At 39.4% G+C, this 27,432-nt stretch overlaps 2 protein-coding genes across 6 annotated transcripts; one reads left to right on the top strand and one right to left on the bottom strand.

Annotated features, from left to right (window-relative positions):
* Positions 1–162: 162 nt before the first annotated feature.
* Positions 163–14,615, bottom strand: LOC5501318 (TBCC domain-containing protein 1). The gene is made up of 19 exons (XM_048727141.1): positions 14,375–14,615; positions 14,075–14,136; positions 13,576–13,638; positions 13,200–13,297; positions 12,696–12,807; positions 12,031–12,088; positions 11,888–11,963; positions 7,090–7,186; positions 6,549–6,615; positions 5,997–6,111; positions 5,193–5,316; positions 4,714–4,762; positions 4,553–4,632; positions 3,320–3,442; positions 2,785–2,963; positions 2,579–2,694; positions 2,172–2,227; positions 1,771–1,864; positions 163–1,441 (listed from the first exon to the last, which is right to left on the bottom strand). The coding sequence occupies exons 1-19, from the start codon at positions 14,465–14,467 to the stop codon at positions 1,346–1,348; spliced, it is 1,758 nt and encodes a 585-aa protein (XP_048583098.1). The 5' UTR covers positions 14,468–14,615; the 3' UTR covers positions 163–1,345.
* Positions 14,616–14,669: 54 nt separating this feature from the next.
* LOC5501319 (monocarboxylate transporter 10) lies at positions 14,670–27,409 on the top strand. 5 transcript variants are annotated; one of them, XM_048727140.1, is made up of 5 exons: positions 18,149–18,228; positions 20,823–21,255; positions 22,889–23,517; positions 24,688–25,063; positions 25,715–27,409. In XM_048727140.1, exons 3-5 carry the CDS (start codon positions 22,924–22,926, stop codon positions 26,950–26,952), a joined length of 2,208 nt encoding a protein of 735 aa, XP_048583097.1. In that variant the 5' UTR covers positions 18,149–18,228; positions 20,823–21,255; positions 22,889–22,923; the 3' UTR covers positions 26,953–27,409. The 5 variants fall into 5 exon arrangements, with proteins under 5 accessions (XP_032225543.1, XP_032225540.1, XP_032225542.1 ...); XM_032369652.2 differs by lacking the exons at positions 18,149–18,228; positions 20,823–21,255 and adding an exon at positions 14,670–14,758; XM_032369649.2 differs by lacking the exons at positions 18,149–18,228; positions 20,823–21,255 and adding an exon at positions 15,992–16,253.
* Positions 27,410–27,432: the final 23 nt, after the last annotated feature.

Below are 27,432 nucleotides of genomic sequence, written 5' to 3'. Positions count from 1 at the left end.
ACATTCTCGCCCTTTCCCGCGAGCCAGAATGTCGAGCGCAAAGAGAATCCAGGTCTGGGCTAGTCACTTACGTTTTAGCCTGCGTAGCAAGCGTTTCTGTGGAGTTTCAGCAGTAACAGAGAGCGCTAACTTGACTACTAACTTGACTACTAACACGTTGGATTATTTTTTTAAGTCCTTTATTTCCAACAGAACGTGTTCACGCGAGTCTAACTGTAGAAAGGGGGGGTTCCCTATAACAAGATTTTGCGCATGGTTTGCTAGACTTTTCGTTTTACAAAAATGGGACAATGAAAAGATGGTTAAGTGTTTCGGCACTTATCACTAAAATTATTCGTTTTGTATTTTACCCTCGGGGAGGGCGTCGGGGGCACGTCGATGGTCCCCAATGTTTCCATGTGATCTCTTGTGTTTCTAGCATTTGTGGCCACTGCGATTTAGAGTATTCTAAGACTATCGCCAAGGTTTTCAAAATGCTAAAACCACTTCTAACTAAGTCAATCAATTTGTAACAGACCATAATTTTTGTCCTCTGATTGGTCAACACATTGCTATGAGGTGTGATTGAAAGCCATCTACGTAGCCATCTACGTATAGGTAATCTACGTAGCCATCTACGTATAGGTCATCTACGTAGCCATCTACGTATAGGTCATCTACGTAGCCATCTACGTATAGGTCATCTACGTAGCCATCTACGTATAGGTCATCTACGTAGCCATCTACGTATAGGTCATCTACGTAGCCATCTACGTATAGGTCATCTACGTAGCCATCTACGTATAGGTCATCTACGTAGCCATCTACGTATAGGCCAGGCCATGAAAACAAGGCTTTAAACTGACAGAAGCCGTAATGGATTTTATCGAAACTAATGAGCGTGAGTTCGGCGATTAACCTAAGTCGCAGGTACGCCGTGCCGTAATAGCGTACAGGTCCTCACGCCCTTCAATTAAAGGGAAAAGGGAACACGCCCTAGTCATAATGGGGAATACGCCCTGAGTCACAATGGACGGTATGACAGTCTGACGACAGCACCGCTACTCAGCTCTCTGTTCTGTCCTTAGTGGCAAGCTCGACGTATAAAGTTCCCAGTAGTGGAGAAGGAATTACAGACATAGTAGTATCCTCGAATTAATCACCCAAGTACGCTTCAGGTGGCGATAAGCTAGTGGAATCAAGGCTCGCTGATATCTGAGCTCCAACGTAGCGATCTGCTTTTGAAGAGCATTTTCGCTGGGATCTGAGCTACTTGAATGTTCGCTGAGATCTGAGATACTTGACTTGACGCTTAACATAACGATCAGCTTGTCAATGGTCGCTATGATCTGATGTACTTGACTTGTCAATGTTTGCTATGATCTGAGGTACTTGACTTGCTCGAGTGAGGAGGCACCAAACCATTTAGCTGACTTCCATTACCACTCTCTGTCAACCAATCCTGAAAGAGAATGAATGTGATTGATAGGTGTCATTTATAGATAGTCGCATAGAGCCAGGATTAGAAATAGTGCTAAGATGACAAACGTGAGAAAGCGGTTGATCGTTTTCATATGATAAAATGCTAAAATGTTAAAAGTGTTAAAAGGCACGCAGGCAGAGGGGGGGGGGGGGGGGGGGGGGGTTGTTCGGGAATTCGAAGAACCACCCCACTCGACTGAACGGCCAATTCTAGTAAAGAAAGTGCATGAAATTCAAAAAACCATTTCCACTTAAAATCAGCCCAAAATATATATTTTTTTGCGTGTTAGTATACCTTGAAGTACCTACCTGAAAACGCTTTTGTACAATTCCCTGCAACTGAGCCCTCTGGGGTTTGTTAAGAGATGCGTCCTTTACCGTTTGATACCAACCGCTGATGATACTATCATATCAAAATCACATTAATATCAATCATATCAATTAACATCGTATTTATATCGTATTGACACTATATCGCTTTAAAATCCTATTGACATTGCGTTAATATCGTATCAACAACGCACTGATATCGTATTCACTGTATCAATATCGCATTAGAATCCTATAGTCATTGGCTGGTAAAATAACAACTACGAAATGGCTTCTTCGCCAACTAAAAATAGCGCATAAAAATCTCTTCAACCATGAAATAGATTTGACCATAGGATTCAATTCCCTCATCGATGATGAATTTCTCTATAATATCTTACTTTTCTCTATCCTGAAGAGCATTTTCGTATTTCTCAGGTAAAGGAATTGGCGAACCCTGCAATCACAAAACCATTTATAAAAAAAAACACACAGAAATCTTTGAGGTAAAATAAAATGCAAAAGGACCCAAACTACCTTTTGAAAAACAAAGTTACGTATCGAAAGGTGGTATCTTCACAGGTTGGGTATGGGGAAGATTATCTAACCGAAGCATAGACATTTTTTAGCGTTCTTTTCACACATTAATTAACTTGGTATTTTTAAGCTTTATTTATTTTTTTTGGGTAAAAATCTTAGTCTATTTCACTAAAACATAAATTGTTTAAACAAATATAATAGAGCACCATCTCTCGGAAGTTAAACTACCATTTAAATGCTATTTCTGAATTCTAAATGTTCTACTTACATCAGTTGAGCCCTTCATGTTGAACGGAATATTGAATGTAAAGAAATCTTCTAGAGGCATTTCACGGTACACTTCGGGACAGGAACTATCATCTAGGTACTCAGAATGTCCATTTCCTGCAAAAACAGAGTCTTGAATATTCGTATATGCTCACATCATAAAATATGCTGTACAAATAATTGAATTATCTTTTGGGCGAAGCTTACCTAACAATAGGGGGTTGTTCCACTCATTGGGGAAGGTAGCCACTCCCCAGGGACTTTTTAAGTGCTCTTCTAGTTTGGGGTAGAAGGTGTGGTAGGGTGCTAGAGTGAGCCCTTCATTGCCTGTCAAGATGAGGGGCCTCGTGGGGGTACATAGGTGAAAGGAGCAGTTTAAACATGCACTGAAACATCAAAGTGTGATAAACACATATGGATGTCAGGAAAGCTTAAAGTAATTAGGTGGAACTAGCACTCAACACATAAACTGAAACAGGAAACTTTTAAAGGTAGGGTTTAGGGGGAACTAGTACTTTACACATGTGCTGAAACAAATCATATATTTTTTTGAAGGCAAACATAAACTGAAATAGAAAACTTTCAAAGATAAAGGGTTTAGGGGGAACAAGTACTTTAAACATGTGCTGAAACAAATCATATCACTTTTAAAGGAAAAGTAGTCAGGTGGAAATAGCAGTTTAGAAAAAAATGTAAAGACCAATTTATTATACCCTAGCCCTGTTATTGGGTTGATGACTACCTCATAGAGACTTGGTTGGAGATCATTATAAATAGTACGTTTTGACAACCAATGATATTCACTGCAGTATTAACACATCCCAGGACAATGGTGGAATCATGACATTTTGTGATTGTCACAGACCTACAAGAAAGCAATGAGTCAGGAATTAAGCTTTATCAGACAGCCAAAAGACAGAGACAGACATTATAATAACTATTGATATAAAGCTGAAGCCTGAATTTTGAAATAAGCACCTTCTACATTATAGCCGAATTCATTGTTGGGTGACTGCAGAGAATACAAATCAAATTTCTCATTTTTAAATAATGCATAGCAAATCAATCAATTCCCTTGCTAAGTGCAGTCAAATGAAAGCTATTGGTTGGCTTAGAAGGTTCATTGACTTCATGCTATTCTCAAAGAAGACAATGATTTTGGATTTGCTGAGGTCGCATAACAGCATAATTCAGCTTTAATTGACACAACATGCAAATCTTGTACATACATGGGCACAACATGCAAAACTTGTACATACATGGACACAACATGCAAATCCTGTACATACATGGGCACAACATGCAAATCTTGTACATACATGGGCACGACATGCAAAACTTGTACATACATGGACACAACATGCAAAACTTCTACATACATGGACACAACATGCAAAACTTGTACATACATGGACACAACATGCAAAACTTGTACATACATGGACACAACATGCAAAACTTGTATGTTCATGGGCACAACATGCAAAACTTGTACATACATGGACACAACATGCAAAACTTGTACATGCATGGACACAACATGCAAAACTTGTACATACATGGACACAACATGCAAATCTTGTACGTACATGGGCACAACATGCAAAACTTGTACGTACATGGGCACAACATGCAAAACTTGTACGTACATGGGCACAACATGCAAAACTTGTACATACATGGACACGACATGCAAAACTTGTACATACATGGACACAACATGCAAAACTTGTACGTACATGGGCACAACATGCAAAACTTGTACGTACATGGGCACAACATGCAAAACTTGTACGTACATGGGCACAACATGCAAAACTTGTACATACATGGGCACAACATGCAAAACTTGTACATACATGGGCACAACATGCAAAACTTGTACGTACATGGGCACAACATGCAAAACTTCTACATACATAGACACAACATGCAAAACTTGTACATGCATGGACACAACATGCAAAACTTGTACCTTAATGGACACAGGACGTAGATGTAAGAGTAATGGCATCTATGTATCTTGAGATTGCTCCCTGCATAAGTGTCGCTGGCCTGAAAAATAGAAAGGAGAAAAACATTAGAAATAGAACACCTGGAGAGACTAAAAGTAAAAACAAGATATATGTCACTGACTTTTGCGACAGTCTGCTTGCAAATCTGTGACATTATGACCAGACGCTGCCTGCAAGCAAAAGTGAAAGTACAGTACAGTTATTAAACATTATAACCCAGGGATGAATGCCCTTTTTATTCAATCAAATTTAGAGATATTGTAGCCAAATTTATCCATGGGTTTAGTGCTAAACATGCTTTCTAGGAACCTACCGCAGAGCAAATAATAAAGGCACTAAGAATGGTTAAGAGTATTAATACATCACCAGGCTAGGATGTACAGTAAAGAGCACTTTTCTAATAGATTTAAAAAAAACTTATGTTAAAACTTCACAGTCCGTGGAAACAGCATCAGTGTCACGGTTAAAAACTGTCAGCAATTCTGTGTTGGAAGATGAATAATAATTGTTAGTAAGCATTCCCTTGTAGTCTAGAGAGGCTGGGGGATATTGGTGCTGTTTGGGAAGGTATGAGAACAATAGGCAAATAATTATACTTACACTGCTGGGGCAAAATTGACATTTGTCATGATACGGCCTTTGATAGAAGATTCCTTACTGGCACATTGCTCACTGTGCTTAGCAATGCTTAGCTCTTCAAATGTGTCACTGAGACTTAGGATGCCTACAAATATAATGGAATAATGGCTTTCATTTGAAGAGGCATTTTCTACAATGCTTCCAGTTATTTGTTGAAGTACAGTACATATGTAGAATGAAATGTTTTCCAGATCCAGAAAATGTTGTTCTTGTGGAAATTGAGTGGAAAAGTCAGAGGGTAAAGCAGGGTAGATTTTGTAAAATATCCTTACACTTGTCTACTGTTGTAGCTTCCTATACGCCAGTATGCAAATGCCTACTTAAGAAATCCAGATTTATTCCATGAAAGCCCAGGTATAGAATATGGGTCATGTGTGATAAAATCACAAGGGGTATCTGATCATTTTGATTTTGGGATTCTGTAACTGCACAAAAAATGTTTTTTTATTTTATGTGAATAAGACACTACATAAAAACTAAAATATGTGTAGCAGGATTCAGTCAATTATCCTACATAAACATTTTTATATATATTATTCTCTGAGGGGGTGACTAAAAAGTGGCCACTGTGTGTGGTTGAAAAAATGCCCTCTTACTTCATTTCTGAGATTTATCTTAGTTTGGTGAAGTGACTGCATCCAAAGCCCTTTTAACTATAATTAAGATACTGTATTTAGCTTTAGGGCTTATTGTAGAACAAGCGTGACAGTAGTGTTTTCCCACTATCATTTGTAACATTTTTATGGCTTTAATTGTCGTACATACTTTGATCTCCTTTATGTTTGCCCTGGGATAACACTTCAGATACCCCATATGGATTTATTTGAAGAGTAGACCTAAGCCAGGTTTGAAACTGACGAAATGAAAACGACCGGCATAGCTACAACAAAAAAGAGATAAGACGGAGTTATCAACATTTTCCTAGATTCTACTATAATAGCTTACAAATTTATCACAAGCAATTCAAGCTTGCAAATTGATGCAAATTAAAACAAAAGTCTTAAATGCTATTTAAGCAGATTAAAGCAAGGAACATTGCAAGAGTCTCTAAACATTGCTTTGCATTGATTTTCTTCAAGCCAAACTTCACCTTGCAGCCTAGCTTGCTAGAACTAGGGTGGGTCAAAATCACTCTAACAATTGCAGGCGTGTGATGTAGCAAAAGAATAGCACTTATTTCATGTCACAGTGTGAGAATAATCGGTAATATGTGGTTGATCTGTCTATATAGATGATAAAAAAGCTAGTATTTCTAACACCATGTTTGAGTTGTATGTACAGGAGTTGGTTGTAAACTTTAATGAATGTTTTGATTACCTTAGAGTAGCCACTTCTGTTTACTTCAGACTGCAACCGACTGAGGTCTTGCAGCTGCTGTATTTTTCTGTGAAGATATATAACACTTGACAATGACAAGTTCATGTACAGTATTCGTCAGCCAATACTGTCAGAGCCTTGGGTTTAATTGAAATCACCAAGCTACCCTGTCTATTTCAATATTTTATCTTTCTTCACAATACTGGTCATCCATAAACAACATACCGAAAATCTTGAATAATCTTCTTGGTGCAAAAACCAAAAAAAATTGTCAGTTGCCTATGATGCACTTTTTACTTAATATAGTAAATACAGCCCATGGGCCAAAAAGCGGGTCGGACTGAAATGATTAGGAGCCCCACTGCTTTTAATCTAATTTCAACCTTAAATGTGTGTAAGGGATGTTTTCCTTGGTCAACAATAGTACTTTACACTAGGTGGAGCTGTTTAGCTCATACATAGCTACATCTGAAAAACAATTATGGAAGTTATAGGGCTGCTAAAAAAATCCTTTGCAAAGCTGTGTAGAGCAGTCCCTTACTTTCCATCTGTAGTCCCGATAAACAAAAAGCCAAGAGCATCAACAGCCTCAAGGGTAAGATGGGATTCAGTGACGGCTGAATCACCTCCTCCAGAATCTAAAAATAAAAAAGACATGTAACATTAAAAGGTACTTTGATCATCATGCTGCTTACAGCAAAGCTTATCTCGTGCAATTCGATTATCATCTGCTTACAGCACACACTATCTCTTGTATTTCTATCATTATACTGCTAAGCACACACTATCTCTTGTATTTCAACATTATACTGCTTACAGCACACACTATCTCTTGTATTTCTATCATTATACTGCTTACAGCACACACTATCTCTTGTATTTCTATCATTATACTGCTTACAGCACACACTATCTCTTGTATTTCTATCATTATACTGCTTACAGCACACACTATCTCTTGTATTTCAACATTATACTGCTTACAGCACACACTATCTCTTGTATTTCTATCATTATACTGCTTACAGCACACACTATCTCTTGTATTTCGATCATTATACTGCTTACAGCACACACTATCTCTTGTATTTCTATCATTATACTGCTTACAGCACACACTATCTCTTGTATTTTTATCATTATACTGCTTACAGCACACACTATCTCTTGTATTTCTATCATTATACTGCTTACAGCACACACTATCTCTTGTATGTCTATCATTATACTGCTTACAGCACACACTATCTCTTGTATTTCTATCATTATACTGCTTAGCACACACTATCTCTTGTATTTCTATCATTATACTGCTTACAGCACACACTATCTCTTGTATTTCTATCATTATACTGCTTACAGCACACACTATCTCTTGTATTTCTATCATTATACTGCTTAGCACACACTATCTCTTGTATTTCTATCATTATACTGCTTACAGCACATGCTATCTCTTGTATTTCGATCATTATACTGCTTACAGCACACATTATCTCTTGTATTTCTATCATTATACTGCTTAGCACACACTATCTCTTGTATTTCTATCATTATACTGCTTACAGCACACACTATCTCTTGTATTTCTATCATTATACTGCTTACAGCACACACTATCTCTTGTATTTCTATCATTATACTGCTTAGCACACACTATCTCTTGTATTTCTATCATTATACTGCTTACAGCACATGCTATCTCTTGTATTTCGATCATTATACTGCTTACAGCACACATTATCTCTTGTATTTCAATCATTATACTGCTTACAGCACACACTATCTCTTGTATTTCTATCATTATACTGCTTACAGCACACACTATCTCTTGTATTTCTATCATCATACTGCTTACAGCACACACTATCTCTTGTATTTCTATCATTATACTGCTTACAGCACACACTATCTCTTGTATTTCGATCATTATACTGCTTACAGCACACACTATCTCTTGTATTTCTATCATTATACTGCTTACAGCACACACTATCTCTTGTATTTCTATCATTATACTGCTTACAGCACACACTATCTCTTGTATTTCAACATTATACTGCTTACAGCACACACTATCTCTTGTATTTCTATCATTATACTGCTTATAGCACACACTATCTCTTGTATTTCTATCATTATACTGCTTACAGCACACACTATCTCTTGTATTTCAACATTATACTGCTTACAGCACACACTATCTCTTGTATTTCTATCATTATACTGCTTACAGCACACACTATCTCTTGTATTTCTATCATTATACTGCTTATAGCACACACTATCTCTTGTATTTCTATCATTATACTGCTTACAGCACACACTATCTCTTGTATTTAGATCATCATACTGCTTACAGCACACACTATCTCTTGTATTTCTATCATTATACTGCTTAAAGCACACACTATCTCTTGTATTTCGATCATTATACTGCTTACAGCACACACTATCTCTTGTATTTCTATCATTACACTGCTTACAGCACACACTATCTCTTGTATTTCTATCATTATACTGCTTACAGCACACACTATCTCTTGTATTTCTATCATCATACCTCTTACAGCACACACTATCTCTTGTATTTCAACATTATACTGCTTACAGCACACACTATCTCTTGTATTTCTATCATTATACTGCTTACAGCACACACTATCTCTTGTATTTCTATCATTATACTGCTTACAGCACACACTATCTCTTGTATTTCTATCATTATACTGCTTACAGCACACACTATCTCTTGTATTTCTATCATTATACTGCTTACAGCACACACTATCTCTTGTATTTCTATCATTATACTGCTTACAGCACACACTATCTCTTGTATTTCTATCATTATACTGCTTAAAGCACACACTATCTCTTGTATTTCTATCATCATACTGCTTACAGCACACACTATCTCTTGTATTTCAATCATTATACTGCTTACAGCACACACTATCTCTTGTATTTCTATCATTATACTGCTTACAGCACACACTATCTCTTGTATTTCTATCATTATACTGCTTACAGCACACACTATCTCTTGTATTTCTATCATTATACTGCTTACAGCACACACTATCTCTTGTATTTCGATCATTATACTGCTTACAGCACACACTATCTCTTGTATTTCAACATTACACTGCTTACAGCACACACTATCTCTTGTATTTCTATCATTATACTGCTTACAGCACACACTATCTCTTGTATTTCTATCATTATACTGCTTACAGCACACACTATCTCTTGTATTTCTATCATTATACTGCTTACAGCACACACTATCTCTTGTATTTCTATCATCATACCTCTTACAGCACACACTATCTCTTGTATTTCTATCATTATACTGCTTACAGCACACACTATCTCTTGTATTTAGATCATCATACTGCTTACAGCACACACTATCTCTTGTATTTCTATCATTATACTGCTTTAAGCACACACTATCTCTTGTATTTAGATCATCATACTGCTTACAGCACACACTATCTCTTGTATTTCTATCATCATACCTCTTACAGCACACACTATCTCTTGTATTTCTATCATTATACTGCTTACAGCACACACTATCTCTTGTATTTCTATCATTATACTGCTTACAGCACACACTATCTCTTGTATTTCTATCATTATACTGCTTACAGCACACACTATCTCTTGTATTTCTATCATTATACTGCTTACAGCACACACTATCTCTTGTATTTCTATCATCATACCTCTTACAGCACACACTATCTCTTGTATTTCTATCATTATACTGCTTACAGCACACACTATCTCTTGTATTTAGATCATCATACTGCTTACAGCACACACTATCTCTTGTATTTCTATCATTATACTGCTTTAAGCACACACTATCTCTTGTATTTAGATCATCATACTGCTTACAGCACACACTATCTCTTGTATTTCTATCATCATACCTCTTACAGCACACACTATCTCTTGTATTTCTATCATTATACTGCTTACAGCACACACTATCTCTTGTATTTCTATCATTATACTGCTTACAGCACACACTATCTCTTGTATTTCTATCATTATACTGCTTACAGCACACACTATCTCTTGTATTTCTATCATTATACTGCTTACAGCACACACTATCTCTTGTATTTCTATCATTATACTGCTTACAGCACACACTATCTCTTGTATTTCTATCATCATACTGCTTACAGCACACACTATCTCTTGTATTTCAATCATTATACTGCTTACAGCACACACTATCTCTTGTATTTCTATCATTATACTGCTTACAGCACACACTATCTCTTGTATTTCTATCATTATACTGCTTACAGCACACACTATCTCTTGTATTTCAACATTATACTGCTTACAGCACACACTATCTCTTGTATTTCTATCATTATACTGCTTACAGCACACACTATCTCTTGTATTTCTATCATTATACTGCTTACAGCACACACTATCTCTTGTATTTCTATCATTATACTGCTTACAGCACACACTATCTCTTGTATTTCAACATTATACTGCTTACAGCACACACTATCTCTTGTATTTCTATCATTGTACTGCTTACAGCACACACTATCTCTTGTATTTCAACATTATACTGCTTACAGCACACACTATCTCTTGTATTTCTATCATTATACTGCTTACAGCACACACTATCTCTTGTATTTCTATCATTATACTGCTTACAGCACACACTATCTCTTGTATTTCTATCATTATACTGCTTAGCACACACTATCTCTTGTATTTCTATCATTATACTGCTTACAGCACACACTATCTCTTGTATTTAGATCATTATACTGCTTACAGCACACACTATCTCTTGTATTTCAATCATTATACTGCTTATAGCACACACTATCTCTTGTATTTCTATCATTATACTGCTTACAGCACACACTATCTCTTGTATTTCTATCATTATACTGCTTACAGCACACACTATCTCTTGTATTTCTATCATCATACTGCTTACAGCACACACTATCTCTTGTATTTCAATCATTATACTGCTTACAGCACACACTATCTCTTGTATTTCTATCATTATACTGCTTACAGCACACACTATCTCTTGTATTTCTATCATTATACTGCTTACAGCACACACTATCTCTTGTATTTCAACATTATACTGCTTACAGCACACACTATCTCTTGTATTTCTATCATTATACTGCTTACAGCACACACTATCTCTTGTATTTCTATCATTATACTGCTTACAGCACACACTATCTCTTGTATTTCTATCATTATACTGCTTACAGCACACACTATCTCTTGTATTTCTATCATTGTACTGCTTAAAGCACCTGGTTCCATAAGAAGCTCAAGGATCTCATTCAGGTGATGAAGGACAAATGTCAAGTGATCATGTTCATCCAGACTCTGTAGATGCAAATAGATAGGTAACAGGTTATTCATATTCTCACAAAAACGGAAAATCATGACATACCTTAACAGCAACAGATCCTTTATGATCCAGGTCTGGGGATCTTGAGTGGATTGGCCATCTAATTTAGGTTAAGGGCTAAGCACTGCACATTGTTTCCTGTTTTATCAGCATCCTCTCAGATATGTGGGTCTAATATACAGTACAGACTGAAAGTTTCTCAACATTTCCCTATGTGGACTCTGTTTGTGCATAGACAGTGATGTCCATGTAAAATGAAGGAGTCTCCACTCCTATCTATGCACAAGCAGAGTCCACATAGGAGAGTCCACATAGTGTCCATGTAGAATTCCAAACCTTAGTGTGGTCCATGGCAAACTAGAAACTCTTTGTGCAAACTAGATGGGAAACTTTAAGTCATAGATTAGAATTAATGTCAGGAGTTCTTATGCATGAATTCCAAGTTTCATCTCTGACTCTGCATCGTAACACATTGGAAGGATTGGAATGACACTTCTACTTATCAGCATAAGCCTGTCTGTCTGTCTGCCTGCCTTCCTGCCTGCCTGCCTGTCTGTCTGTCTGTCTGTCTGTCTGTCTGTCTGTCTGTCTGTCTGTCTGTCTGTCTGTCTGTCTGTCTGTCTGTCTGTCTGTCTGTCTGTCTGTCTGTCTGTCTGTCTGTCTGTCTGTCTGTCTGTCTGACAGTACTGGTAAACTGCAAAGGATACTCTTCTGCACCAGAGACAAGAGATGCTTTGAAAGAGATCTTGTGAATTTGTTGAATAAAAAGAAAAATGACAAACTGTAGAAGGTGCACGGACACTTGGTTCCTTAGCTGAGCTGAAAAAAAATAAAGAAATTGAATGAAAAGACATTATAAAGAAAAGACTGCCTTTTCACTTAATAAATATTACCATAGAGTAAAAATAAATGATTTAAATTGACCTTCACTTGAAAAAACTTGGCTTTGGACCAGCTTGACAACACAATACATTTAGACACAATTCTTTTATATCTTGAGATGTCCTTTTGTCTGTATATTATGCATTTCTATTTGACGGTTCTCACAATAAATCAATCACAACACAAGGACTTCCCACAAAACCAAAAAACGCAAAATGCAAGGGAAGCCAACTGCAGCCCAAGTCACCAGGTTGTATTTGTGCTGTACTTGAGCTTGTACTTATGTCCAAGTAAGGGCAAAACATAGGGGTTAATGATGACATAATTACCTATTTCTGCTTGAGTTCGACACTGGGAACTCTGCTTGGCCCATAGTTGAGTATTTTTAAAGCTGGAGTCACTCAGCATGTCAAAAGTTTCAAAATACCTGAAAAAAAGGCTTCTAATGACAAGTTTTCCTAAGAATTGGTTAAAGTTCTAATAACATTTCACTAATAGTAATCTAAAAGCCAATAAAAGCATCTAGAAAAGCTTTCAAATTAGGATAAGGGAATTGAATTTGATTGAAATTTGAATTTCCTACAGAGCTTTGAAAACTGGAGCTCCTCTTCTTGGTCGCATAAGTGCTGAGTGTATAATTTCTGTTTTCTCTTCAAAATCTAAAACCATGTACTTTTCCTTAAATGGATAAGATGGTCAACTTACATCCATGCCTGGTCCTCTTTCAAACCCAGTTTATTGCAGGCCACATGTTTCCATAGAGAGAAGCTGTGGTATGAAATTGCTTGGTTATTGTAGAGCACAAAATTATTGAAAAAAATGATCAAACATGCTCCCTATGGAAATGACTTTGTCTGTATGTGGATAATAAATATGGACTATAATGGATATGGACTGTCACTATCCAACTAAATGTGTATTACAGGCTAGCATACCTGCTACTAGCTGTTGTATCACCTAACAAATAGTTCTGTCCTCTAATAGAAGCACGGATGACGTCACAGCATGTCATGAACGAAAAAGTATGCATCAAGATGCAGTTAAGTTGCATGACTGTTGCTCATGGTATGCTGTGACATCTTCTGTGGAAACCCTTCTGTGCATCTATTAAAGGAGAGATGGGTTTCACCACAAACCCCCTGACTACTTATAAGAATGGCTTGAGGTTAAACAGAGTTTCAGTTAAAATTCCTGCCTAACTTACCTTATCTTGGGATATCCTGCCTTTCCTTTACTTCGGGAGTAAATTGACAGCTTATGCAAATTCTATTAAAAGCATACAACAAAATGCAAATAATAAAACATTTCCAGCATCTCATGATAAAAATTATTACAAGAGCTGGTCATAGGCCGCGTACTGACTGCTATATTTTTTTGCATAGTAACTTAACTTATAACTTAAGTTAAAAAAGATTCAGTACTTATCAGTGTATAACCATATACTTTGTAAATCTTATGAAAACTTTAATCCATCAAGAAACATGAAGAATAAGTATATACTCACATGCAGAGTTAATTTTGGAGGCAAGGGAACATGAATTGCTCCACAATCAAATGGCTCGGCTCGAACCCAAAGGCTCACGGACGTGGAATCCATTCTACCTTTTAAAGGCACTGATCAGCTCAAGATTTCCTCCATGGATGATCGTAATACAACACATATTTAGCGAGAGATAGCGCTTTGCTGCATTTATTCGTTCTGTTTATCAGATTGCCCCCCATGACATTATTTTGGTAACCCAATGCATCATGGGATATATTATTTTGGAGCTGCATCGTGGGATAATTTATCCATGATGCTGAGAGGGGAAAACTTGGTACGGATGTGAGGGGATAAAAGGAGCAAGTAGTTCACCAGGACTCCACGTCTGCTGAGCTTGAGGAAAAGGTAGCACACCTCAATCAATCAATCTTGTTGGGTTTGTAATCGTGTACACTAATAGAAGTGAACTTTAGAAGCACACTAGCATACACACATTGGCACCAGTCGGGCCAAGACGGGACGCTAGCACAGTCTATTACCCGTGCAGTTCGGCAACCATGGACAGCTGAGGATAGTTTGGCTATCCGACGGAGTTTTAGACTAGCAAAGGTCGCATGAGTGATCCGCACAATTGGCATCACGCTAGCCCGGTCGCAGCTCTAGATCCCACATGGATCTGAGCTGTGGTTTAAAGCACTTCGTTCGAGTCGAAGTCGCCCTGCAGTTTTTTTGCCGATGAAGTTTAACTGAGGCAAACCGGCTATGCCATGCTGACGAGTCCTAATAAGGACGAAACAGCTGTCCATGGTTGCCGAACTGCACGGGTAATAGACTGTGCTAGCGTCCCGTCTTGGCCCGACTGGTGCCAATGTGTGTATGCTAGTGTGCTTCTAAAGTTCACTAATAGAAGGGTCGATGCCTGTGTACAGATGTACCCATAATGTACCTACGGACTCCTCAATAGAAAATTCTTGAGGCTCAGTGTTGCTTGACTTGTGGCACTAGAGGGCGGGGAAAGGTGGTATCATCACGGAGATAGGGGATATTAACCCGGGTGACATGGAAGGGGGAGGGTGCCGGAGAGTTTGTGGGGGGAGGGAGTATAAACTCAAGCGTCCAGTGACAAGTATAAAAGAAAATTAAATTATTGTCAGCAACTCTAATCCACAAAGAAGCATTTAGCTAGTCTATACAAACCATGAGTGCCCCCTCCTGAAATTCACCCCCACCACTGTATATTTTTTTTTAAACAGGGGCAATAAGGGTTATTTTCGTGACCCAAGGACGGGCTTTTTTGTTTATTGTAAATCGTGAAAAAAAAAATTGGAAAACCGTGTTCCGTGATTGCAAACTTTGCTTGATTCGTGAATGGCAAAATTTAATCAGCGCGAATCGTGATCTATGCTCTTTAAAAATCGCGAATGGTGATTTCCGAGAAAAGATTGATCCATGTCGTCAGTTTATCGTGGAACGTGATTACTCGTGAAACAGTGAAACGTGCAGGGACTTGCCCCTATCGCCCCTGTTTGAATTGCTATGGGTCTCAACAAACTTGTCCGCGGTTCACCCGGGAGGCTGGGTTGGAGGTGGAGCGAGGTAAACAGTGAAAATTTCATGGTTTAGCTATTTCTTTTGATTGGCCATGATAAACGCAATGGGATACTTTTGGGTACGTAACGAAAACACGTAAGTTCTCGTGACTTCTGTGTCTTTTCACAGTTTATCGATAATTTTAGCCCGTGGAAAATGCCGCATAGCTCTAGCGTCGATTCAGGCTGGTCGTGGGTTGTATGTATTGCTTCGTTTTTGGTTCAGTTTTTAGTTTTGGGTACTCAAAATTCATTCGGGACGTTTTTTATTGAATTCCTTCAAGACTTCAAGCAAGGCGAGTCCGCAACGGGTAAGTTTTACTAGGTCTGCCGGCAAAGCGACAACCTACAATACACCCCCCCTTTTTTTTTAAAACAAAACTAATTTTCATTTGAGGCTGGGAGGTTTCTTATTTTTGGAGCATTCAGTGCTGAAAATGGTTCTAAACGATGCTCTTTAATTTAAGTGTACTTTAAAAATATGATTCTCAATGATTAATTAGTAAAAGAATTAGACATATTCAATATCAGTACCATTAATATGTTAATCACGAACACATTATAATTCTGTAGTTTAGAACACATCAAACAAACGAAACAATATTTTGCTGCTATCTGATCCTCAGTATGTTCTCAGCAAATGAAATCTCAGGCTGGTCGTTCTTCTACAAAAGGTTCTCATAGAGAAAAAAAAAGAATGTATCAATATTATCTTCACGCGAGCACAAGATAAAATATTTCAATATCTTTATGCCGAAACAAAGGAAGTTACTCAACCATGATAAGAGGCTTTGAATTATTTTTTGTGTTGGTATGCCGCATTTTTGTCATTTATACCATTTTCGTAACAGAAGCAGTAGGTGAAACATTTCGGGCACGTCAAACGAAACCTTTAACGCGGACGCGCACTAAAAGGGATTTGCCTTGCCGTTGAGAGAAGCCAGAAAGGTGTAATAGAGCTCAAGATTGGTCGAAGACACATCATTGAAGTAAACACAGTCTATTTATTAGCCTTTTGTCATAACAAAATGAAAAACAAGGGAGGATTAGATAGATTTTGAACTGATGAATTTTGAAAATTTGTTGTTTGTTCGCGCATTTCAAATGAGCGCGCGCCCGCTGTTTTTTAATTTTATTTTTCAATTCAAACGAGCGCGCGCGCTGTGTTTGATTTCTCAATGACAATTTTTGTTCTTGTTTTTAAAGACAATTGACTCCAAACACTTTCCAGAATAAGCCTGATAGTTCTTTAACAATCTATTGTACTTTACAGTTGTCGTAGTTTGCCGTAAGGCTTTACTTTTTGCTATGTTTTCTTCTGGCAGTTTCAGAGGTCCGCCACTCACTGAAGTCTAACTTTGAATGGCGACGACTTGTGCGAGAGCTTTCGAAAAAGGGGGCGGAGCGATCCCTTTTATAGCGCGATTCATGATCGAAGAGCAAGCGTACTTTGCGGGCGCTCCCAAGGCCACCTCCGCGAAAGTACACATGCCATTTGCACAGTTATCTGTAATTAAGAGCGTGATTTTCGGGGCCAAAAATGCCGTGAAGCAAAATGTAATTGTTAAAATGTATAGTCAACCCAGAACAGCAAAAGAGAACAAAGTAAAATGTAATAGTACTAAATAAACTAAAAAGTATTTCACGGGTTTTTAAAAACACTACTTTGCATAAAAGTTAGTGATCCGTGAATTTTTAAATCCGCAGTCCTATTTATAATTAGTCTGCGTGCTGGCCGGCTCTCCAGTTGGTTTATTTCGGGAATTTCTCTTTTGTGGGTGTCGGGGTTCCTGTGGCGACCAAAAAGCCCTTTCCCCCTCACCCCACTCTTTGCGCCACGATCCGTGAACAACGGAAACACACAGGAGAGCCAGCTCGCAGGCTTATTTATTATGTACTGTACCTGTTCAATTTCTTGTCACGCTATATTTGTGATCAAAATATTTCTTTACCGAAACCGACGAATACAGAGACCGTATATTCGGCAGCCTTCAAAGAAACCCTAAAGCATATAAAGTGTTTACCGACTAAATCAGGGACAGAACTAAAAAGTATTACGTTTTATTCAAAATTAAAAATTTGAATTGAATATGGTTTTGAACGCGACGGAGTGTTAAAAACTGGTCAAACTAGTTTCAGCTCCTAGTAATACCAGCCTCTGTCTTGTTATTGTAATGAAAAACCCCTTGGTACGCAATACATAACAAAATTTCGATCCCTCGACTTTCTGTCGTAAATTGTTCGCTGCTTTCTGAGACCCTGGATGTCGGAGCGAGATCACGCTAGGTAATATTTAACCAAAGTAAGGGTTTGCCCCGAGATAAGCCAGGCGGTATAACACTTTCTTTGGCTAGAGCGTCACGTGAAGTTAAGACCTCAGTGGCGCTGGGTCATCTCAAGGTTTATTGATAATTTTGGCGCGTGGAATATGCCACTTAGCTCTACCTTAGATTCAGGCTGGTCATGGGTAGTGTGTTTAGCTTCGTTTTTGGTTCAGTTTTTAGTTTTGGGTATTCAAAATTCATTCGGGACGTTTTTTATTGAATTCCTCCAAGTCTTCAAGCAAGGCGAATCAGCGACGGGTAAGTTTGTCTGTCGACAAAGCGGTAGCCTGCGTGCATCCGATTTCAAAATTCATATTGCATAACAATTAGAATTTTATAACCGGTAACCCACAGTATTTATAATAATGTTTCTCTAGCGAAACCAAGATAAAATGTCCCAGTGTTTGTACAGCCGAAACAAAGAAAACTACACAAAAGCGATAAGAGGCTTTGGATGTTTTTTGTTTTTTTTCGTGTTGATGTGTTACCGTGTATAACACCACTATTCTATTTTGCTATTTGTGTAATTTTGTGACTTCATCGCACTGTAGAGTCTGTTAGATAAACATACTGGATGATTCGTTCCCTGCTAGCAGAGGCCCTTTTTTCTATGAATTTCGCTAAGAGACCTCTGCTAGCAGGGAAGATTATCCGGTTCCTCCAAGTTTTTTTTTTTATGGTGACGCTTCATGACAAATACTCTTTATAAGAACATCAGAGAATTATTAAATTATTCTAATGAACATTTAGAATTAACATTTTCCGACTGAAGGTCTGAGGTTTGGATCGCTCGAAAACAATGCTATACTAACTAAAAATAAAACCCAGGGAACATTCAAAAGATTTCACCTCTGCTCTTAGCGGTCTAACATGAAGTCGCAAGCTTTTTTTATCACGTGTTTTAAACGTGAAACGTTCCCTGAGCAATGAAGCCTCAAGAAAGTATGGAGGCGCGGGTCCCAGTGGTATAAATTTCGTCCTAACGTACGCGTTTAAAGAATAAAACCCGACCTTTATTGATAATATGTACTTGTGGTCTAAAAATTGCAACATTTTGACATTTAAAAAATTTGCAGTCAGCCATGGAAAATTGGATTTTGTTGGATATATTTTTATTTCCTGTACGTTTCCTGAGCTGGTGAAAAATACTTGGATAGCTACCTAGCTTAAAGCCGCTATACTTCAGATGTATGTCGGGAATCAAGAAAAATAGGTAAAACAACCAAAGACACTTTTTAGCAAAACCTCACGAAAACCTAATGTATTCCATTCGATTATCTTGACTCTTTCATTACACAAGGATATGAAACCTATCCAACGGTATCTTTATATGCGTTTCTGCGGGGCACTATATAGTCGTAATCGGATGGGTTTATCGTCTTATGGGAAGGCGGGTAGGACTTTGACAGGGTCTTATAATAAGAGTAAGGTCAATTTCTTGTTTTTGTTCACTCGTGCTTCGTGTTAGTTTAGCAGGGGGTGCATCCTTTTAGGCTTTTTGAGAATATTGTTTTGTAAAGCTTCACGAGTCCATAGAAAATTATGCAAATCTATTTACCAATAAGAGGTGTGAATGACTGATCGATATTGAGCGATGAAAAACATTCCGCGCGTCAGCAAGAAAGACAATGACTGACTTCTGTAAAATGGCGCTTATGGAATACCTAGGAAAGAAACCCAGAACCAGTTGTCATATTTACTGATAATTAATTACTAACATACACCGAAATATGCCCTACAGCGAAAAATGATCACAAGAGCGGACTTTGAACCGTGTGGTTGGCACTGTGGGAGAGGGTGAAGGGTGAAGGGGTGTTGAGTTTCCCTGGCCCAATATCTATGGTGCTCCAAGCTAGACATGACAGATATCTACCCGTTGGGAGGTCTGTTAAACGGAGACTGCCCATGGCCTCGAGTCCCGACAGACCATACAAAAAACAAAGACAAAGCAATAAAGATACAAATTCTGCTATTGTAGGTCGTAAAGATGGCGCATGGAGAGAGAGCCAAGACTCTTTATTCAGTTAATTTGTTAAAAAAGAATTCGAAGGGAATCGGGGAAGGGAACCCATTTCCTGAGCATGAGGGCAATGATCACATAAGACCAGGATAAACGATTGAGTAGTCATGGCGAAAATGCGAGACAAACAAGTATCGGATCAAGCATGGGATACTCAAGGGCTGGCGCATTTTGATCAAAACATATTTGTGTGGTCCTTACTTTGTGGTAGCAAATACATGATGCCTTTTAAGGAGTTCAGGGCCGTAGGGGCGGGGCACGTGCCAGTAGAGGCGTGGCGGTGCCCCTATTGTTTTCTTGATGTTTCTGTATCGTGCCCCCCCCCCCCCCCCCAATATTTCGAGGTCTGCTACGGCTTCGTTTGTGTGGCTACCTAGAACCTTGGCGGAGGCGCCTTTGTATAGCCACCAAAGCAGGATCTGAAATCTATTTAAAGGGGCGCTACTAAGGTCCATTGAAACCAACATCCCATATAGGCCTTTTAATGGACGCGATGAATTACCATGGCTAACTCCGAGTCTGCGATGTCTTCTTAGGCAAAACACCGCCTACACATAAAGTTCAAGAAGACGAGAACTACAAAATTGCGGTCGAAATGGCGCTCGGCTAGGGGGCGTTTGAGCTGCGCTCTGCGGAAGGCGCGCAATAACTACATCACCGATGTTATTGGGGATGTCCGATCAAAATCCTTCTGGGAGCTCATCGCCTCCCAGCGGAAAGACGGCCAATCTATGGCACCCCTTAAAACCGAGACCACTCCTTTGCTGAACCAGATACAGAGAAGGCGACAGTCTTAAACCAGCAGTTCTGCCTTAACTTCTCCCTGAGAACACTAACTCGATCCCTCATCTTCAACGCAAGTGTCCGAAAATGGCTGATATTCTTGTAACTGGCGTCTTAAAACTCTTAAAGGTCTCAAGACATCAAAATCAGCCGGCCCCGACGGGTTGCACCCTACAATCCTTAGAGGTAGCAACCACTATTACACCTATGCTGACGAACATCTTCCGAAAGTCTATTGACTCCGTTTCGTCCCACGAGCCACTCCCTAGAGGTTACTGTAGTTAGCCAAAGTAGCAAAACTAAAGCCTTCTTCGAGGCAACAATCAAGTCTAATTAATCTAATTAGTACTTTTGGTATGCGCTGTGCAAATTATATATTTTTTATGAAAGGTCGCACTATTCATTTAAGTAAAGTGAAGTCATTTTCACTACCCTGAAAAGCCATCACCCAATAACGTTCAAGGGTAGTACTCTAGCTTTCTAAGCACAGTGTTTAAAGCCGGCTAGGATTTACTAAACCCTAACTTTGGTTACAAGTCGAATTAAACTCAGTTGGAGCTTGCTAGGTGCCCCCCCTCCCCCCTAGAAAATCCTGGCTTTGCATTTCCTACATTGCGACGATGCTACGTGCCTGTTGAGCGCCAACTCTAACACGACGCATATGTGTATCGGGTTCCTGACAGGAAGTTTCGGTTTATATGTATGTAGCACGGACTGTTTAGTGACTGTTTAGCGGTATTATACACTTTATCTTGTTGCTGATCAAAACCTTAAATCATTAAGTAACTGACAATATTTCAAATTTGTTGTGTCCAGATATTCGAGAGAGAAAAAAACCCTTGTAATGAAAATCTGGGGGAAACGAGCAAGCCTATTTCAATAAAGGTTGTCAGTGCGAACGGCGAATGGTAATTGCCAAATGGCAGTTCTACTACCGAAAGGTGTTTATGGGTAGTAATTATTTGTAAAAATAAAGGTGATAAATAAACTCAAGCGATGTCAGAACCATATATTAATTACATTAAATGGACAGTCGTATTGTTCCATTTAAATTTTTCTGAATTTGGAACAGATGTTTTGGGATCCATGGGTCCTTTCGGTCGTAGAACTGCCATTTCACAATCGCCATTTGCCATTCGCACTGACAACGTTTTTTGAAATAGGTGTATGCGCGCTTCTCCCGTGGGTAAACCAGGAATTCGCACTCGCCGCCATCTTGAAAGTACAACATACCCACATCCTACTATAACATCGGTTGTCCCAGATCTGCATGCTAGGGCCTGCTAGCATGCCAATGCATGGGTTTCTTAGGTGCCCTAAGGGAGTGATCGCAAAATCCAGGTTCCACTATATGTTTATGTTGTTAACCACAAGGATTCTGCGAATGTTTGCGTTTCCGCCTATCATGGGTATCATGTAACTCGGTGATTTCCGCGAACAAATGGAACCAGGCAGGAAAACACTACGAAAATAATTCGAATGTACAAGGTCATAAGTTCGCCATGCTTCATTATTACGAATCACTGCTATCTTTTTTCGCAGTAATGATTGTCGCGCAGAATTTCAAGAGTAACACTACCTAAAGCATTCCCGATCCGGTTCATGCCGGGAAAAGCCGAAATATCTATAGCATGCTATAATTATATTGTACGGGAAATAGTTTTATTCCATATCTTTAAATAATCAGTAAGGACGGTAACATGACATCGATCTGTCACTTGCTAAATCACCTACTGTGTTGTTAAAGTCTAGCACGTGACAGTTCAAACATTTCATTGCATTTCTATTCTAATGTTGAATATCGTGTATTATTCCACAGCATGGATAGGCTCTATAGCATTCGGCCTCACTTTCATGAATGGACCGCTGGCCACTGCACTATGTGCTCGATGGAACAGCCGCATTGTCACTTGTCTGGGCGGAGTCATGTCCGTATTTGGACTCCTGATGACGTCATACGTCACGCGATTCTCTTGGCTGTATGTAACGTATGGGATTGTCTGGGGGCTAGGCGCGAGTCTAGCGTACTTTGGCTCGATCGCGGCTCTGACGTTATACTTCAAAAGACACTTGTCCCTTGCGTACGGGATTTGCCTGTCTGGGTCAGGTGTTGGAACGCCTGTCATGATTCTACTCCTAGAGCACTTAAACAAGGCGTTCAACTGGAGGAAGACGTTCCAGCTCTCCGCCGCGATCTGTGCGCTGGTGTTTTTATGTGGCATAACTTACCTATCTCAGGAAAAAACGGAATTTAAAATGAAATCAGAGAAACTGCGCAAGCGCAGACCTGTGGGTGTGGTTGAGTGCCTAACGTCTACAGGACACGCTCTGCGCCAGCTGGCCCGGCTGTTCTTTGACCCCGTGTTCTGGCGTGACCGCGCCTTCGTGGTGTGGGTTACAGCACTCGGATTCGTCATATTCGGGTACTTTATTCCATTTGTGTTTGTGGTAAGTGCCCTCAAAAATTCCCCACGGGCTGGGTGTATCCCCTCTGTTATTACGCAGATGTGGAAATGATAGATAACGCTTATGTGTCCAACATTTAGTATTTTTACTACTTCTTATCAACTACTTCTTATGTCCTTAAGGCGTTTTGTTACCAAGAAGTTATCTTATCAGGACGAGACACATTTTTGCACAGCCCATCTGCCTGCAAGCAAATGGAAATAATTCAGTGAAACGAACATGACATTATTCTCTTGGAAATCCAACTCATAATCAGCACTCGACCTTGCCTGGTTTATTTAAGAAAAGTTTTGAGGCGCAGCACGGACTAAGAGATGCCCTCGGTGGGAAGTCACACCTGTATCACCGCTTAATGTAAAACTGCCGCTTAATATTAATGTAAAAATATTTGACGCTTGATGTAATACTAACGCTCAATGTAATAACAAATCAAGCCCAATGTCAAAAAACAGCTAAAGCTTAATAAAATAAATTTTCAACGCTTAATATAATAACACGTTAACGCTTAATGTAATAAAAAAACGAATTTTGATTCGGTTCGAAGACAGCCAAATCGATGTAAGGCTTTCCGCTAATTGTACGTTTTGTGTCTCCAAAAGATTAACTGAATTAAAAGTTAGGTCTTTTGTAATGCTTGTCAGGTCCCAAGAGTACGAAATGCAAAAAAAATCACTTCTTGCGTCACTAAGACTCTATTAATAACCACGCCTCCATCATACCCTTATAAATAATCACAATGATCACAGAGTGGTAGTTAACACTAGTTTTTTAAATTATATAAAAGGCTTGCGCTGTCCTTCTGCCTTACCCATTAACTTTTACTAAAGGCTGCCGAGCCGTTGCCGAGGTCGACTGATGAGCTAAGGACAACATCGAATTCTTCACGCCTGTCCCGCTCATCTTATAATTTAAAACTCTTGTGACGGAGACTTTGTGAGTATTCGCTGCGGTGAGTTTGGGATCGGGGAGCTACCCAACGCTGTAGTACGACTTCCACCATCTAGGGAGAAACCCCGCGATACTCATTTTGTAGAATAAACTTTTAAAAGTATTTGAAATAATTCGAGTGCACTAATAAGCACGATACCGGGAGTCGTACTACAGATTATTATTCATGATCCTTATACGCAGTCTCTTGTTTCTTTGTTGTAGATCCGCATAGCAAAGGATATAGGTGTACCAGATACACAGAGCACTTTACTCATCGCCTACCTTGCGATCACCCAGACGGTATCCAAAATCGTGTTCGGCAAGATCGGGGATGTCTTCCGGCGTCGGCGAATCCAGATCCTTCAGGTGCTCCTACTCATCCAAGCCGTAGCTACCGCGCTCTGCCCATTAGCCTCGATCTACGGGTACCCTGTGTTGTTGGGGTACGTGGTCGCGTTTGGTCTGTGCGATGGGTGCTGGTCGGTGATGGTTGGCATGGGAACGGAGTTGATCGTTGGCAAGGTCATGATGCCTCGGGCGTTTGGTAACCTGTATGGGGTAATCGCTATCCCCTTGATCCTTGGGCCCCCTGTGTCAGGTATGTTAATAGGCAAGGGCATGATGCCTCGGGCGTTTGATAACCTGTATGGAGTAATCGCTATCCCCTTGATCCTTGGGCCCCCTGTGTCAGGTTTGTTAATGGGCAAGGCCATGATGCCTCGGGCGTTTGGTAACCTGTATGGAGTAATCGCTATCCCCTTGATCCTTGGGCCCCCTGTGTCAGGTATGTTAATAGGCAAGGTCATGATGCCTCGGGCGTTTGGTAACCTGTATGGAGTAATCGCTATCCCCTTGATCCTTGGGACCCCTGTGTCAGGTGTGTTAATAGTTTGCACACCTGTTTGCACACAAAAACAAGCCAACCCAAACGATGATAAGCATTTCCCGAAATTTGTTTCCGTAATAATTTTTCTCAGAAACATTCCTAGTTTGAAGATTGTAAATCAGGCCTCTTTTACTTTTATGGAATAATAATCACGCGAAGCATCAACATTTCATTAAAATAAGAAACAGATATATTTTTTTTTAAAAAATATTGCTATTCAAGTCAAACTTCAATTGTGTGAATGCCCTTTCTCTTGAGTCTTGGGATTTCCTTAAAAAAGGGTTGTATTTTTAAATGTAAAGAACCAACAAAAATATAGTTTGGTCGATATTCTTTAACCATGCTTTTGTTTGTTTGAATTAGGGTTCATCTTCGATAGGCTCGGAAGGTATGACGTGGCGTTTTATCTCTCTAGCGCCGCTGTCGTCATAGGAATTTGCCTGATGTTCGTGGTCCAAAATCTGATCCCCGTTGAAAACCACAAAGCGGAAGAAGTTTACTTAGATTCTGATGAGGAGTCTGTGCATCCGGGAAAGCTGATCGTGGATCTGAGCGAGATGAGTCTTGCGGGGTCACGCGCTGCGTCACAGCTTCTTATACACAGACGTGGTATCCATGGCAACGACATTCCCAGCAGGCCTTGCAGTCTTGTCATATCCCGGCTGCTAGAGCGGGAGGTTGTCGAGGAGCAAATGGGTTCACGTTTGACGCTCTCCCAAGAATGGTACCCCAACAACGTTCGCGAAAGCCTCATAGACGATTCACTCGACGAAATAGTCGAATTGGGCGGCGGGCATAGGGCTAGGGTAGACTCGAGTATTCCGTCTGTGGTTTGGTCACATGTGATGGTGACCGAAAAGGAGAACTCTACAAACAATAAAACTCAATGGGGTATGAAGAGCAGCGGTTGGGATTTGGAGAAGAACGTCTCAGGGAAAGCAACAGCGATACCAATCATCGTAAAAGAACAAACACTAAGCGCCTCCTGTGATTTAATCAACAACTATGAATTAGGGTCTAGAAAGACAGTAGTCATAAGCGATTTACGGCTCGATTGCGATTCCGAGAAAAGAATCTCGACTTCAAGCAGAGCAGGGAGCGAGGATTCTGGTAGATCTACTGATAACGAGCTAAGCCATGCATCGGGATATTCTGGCAAGCTTTCGACCGGAGCAGACAGCGCTTATGGAGAACTCGAACAGAAAAGTGGTCGTTTGCAAAAGACAGATTATAAGTCTTCGAGCTCGTCTACGATTAATGGTTCCGTGAAATCTTTGGTACAGGACCTTCCGTCTTCAAGTATTCCAAACACGTGTCCAGAAATAGCCAATCAGAAAAAGGAAAATGAAGAGGACACTCCACAGACGTGGTTCGTGTCACTGGCCAATCAAAAAGAGGAGATTCCACACACGTGCTCATCTCTAGCCAATCATGAGGATAACAACCCAATTACGTGGTCAACTCTTGCCAATCAAGATAAAGAAGAAGATATGTTCAGCAAGCTAATGGAAAAGGCTTTAGAAATTACAGAATCTTTAGAGCGAAAAGGTGATACTATATTAGAAAGTAAAATTAATAATTGTCGCGAAACTACGCTTTAGGGAACGCCTAAGTGCACTGGTCCACATAACATCCATCTAATAATGGTATTTATTGTCCCGTCTGTAAGGGTGAAGATCTGTAAGGATTCTTGGTTCCTAAGGCAGTTTCCATTTAAAACAATTTAATCCATAACACAGTCACCGGTATAAAGAAGAATATATTCCACGATTTCGTTCTTGAAACTGGACATACCATACTTTAAACCACTGGAAGCAAAGGCAAAATTAACTTTTTTTCAGTCTTTCTAGGTACTGTCTATCAAGGAAATAAAATCAGCAGGGGGTGGATAAAAATAAACACTTAAAAATTTTCGTAAATGATACTTGTAAATAAATCCATCGACGCACAACACTCCCTCTCATATTAAAAGGAGAGAAAAAATTAATGTACATCGCATCGAATATTTTCATAATTATTTAATTTCAGGTAATGAATAAAAGTTCTAATGTTGTTAAAGTGGTCGTTCACTGATATCCAGT

This window comes from Nematostella vectensis, chromosome 4, assembly GCF_932526225.1.
Source record: "Nematostella vectensis chromosome 4, jaNemVect1.1, whole genome shotgun sequence".
In the NCBI taxonomy this organism is placed as follows: domain Eukaryota; kingdom Metazoa; phylum Cnidaria; class Anthozoa; order Actiniaria; family Edwardsiidae; genus Nematostella; species Nematostella vectensis.
Note: the sequence above shows the minus strand (reverse complement) of the source record. Positions and strands in the feature narration are given on the sequence as shown.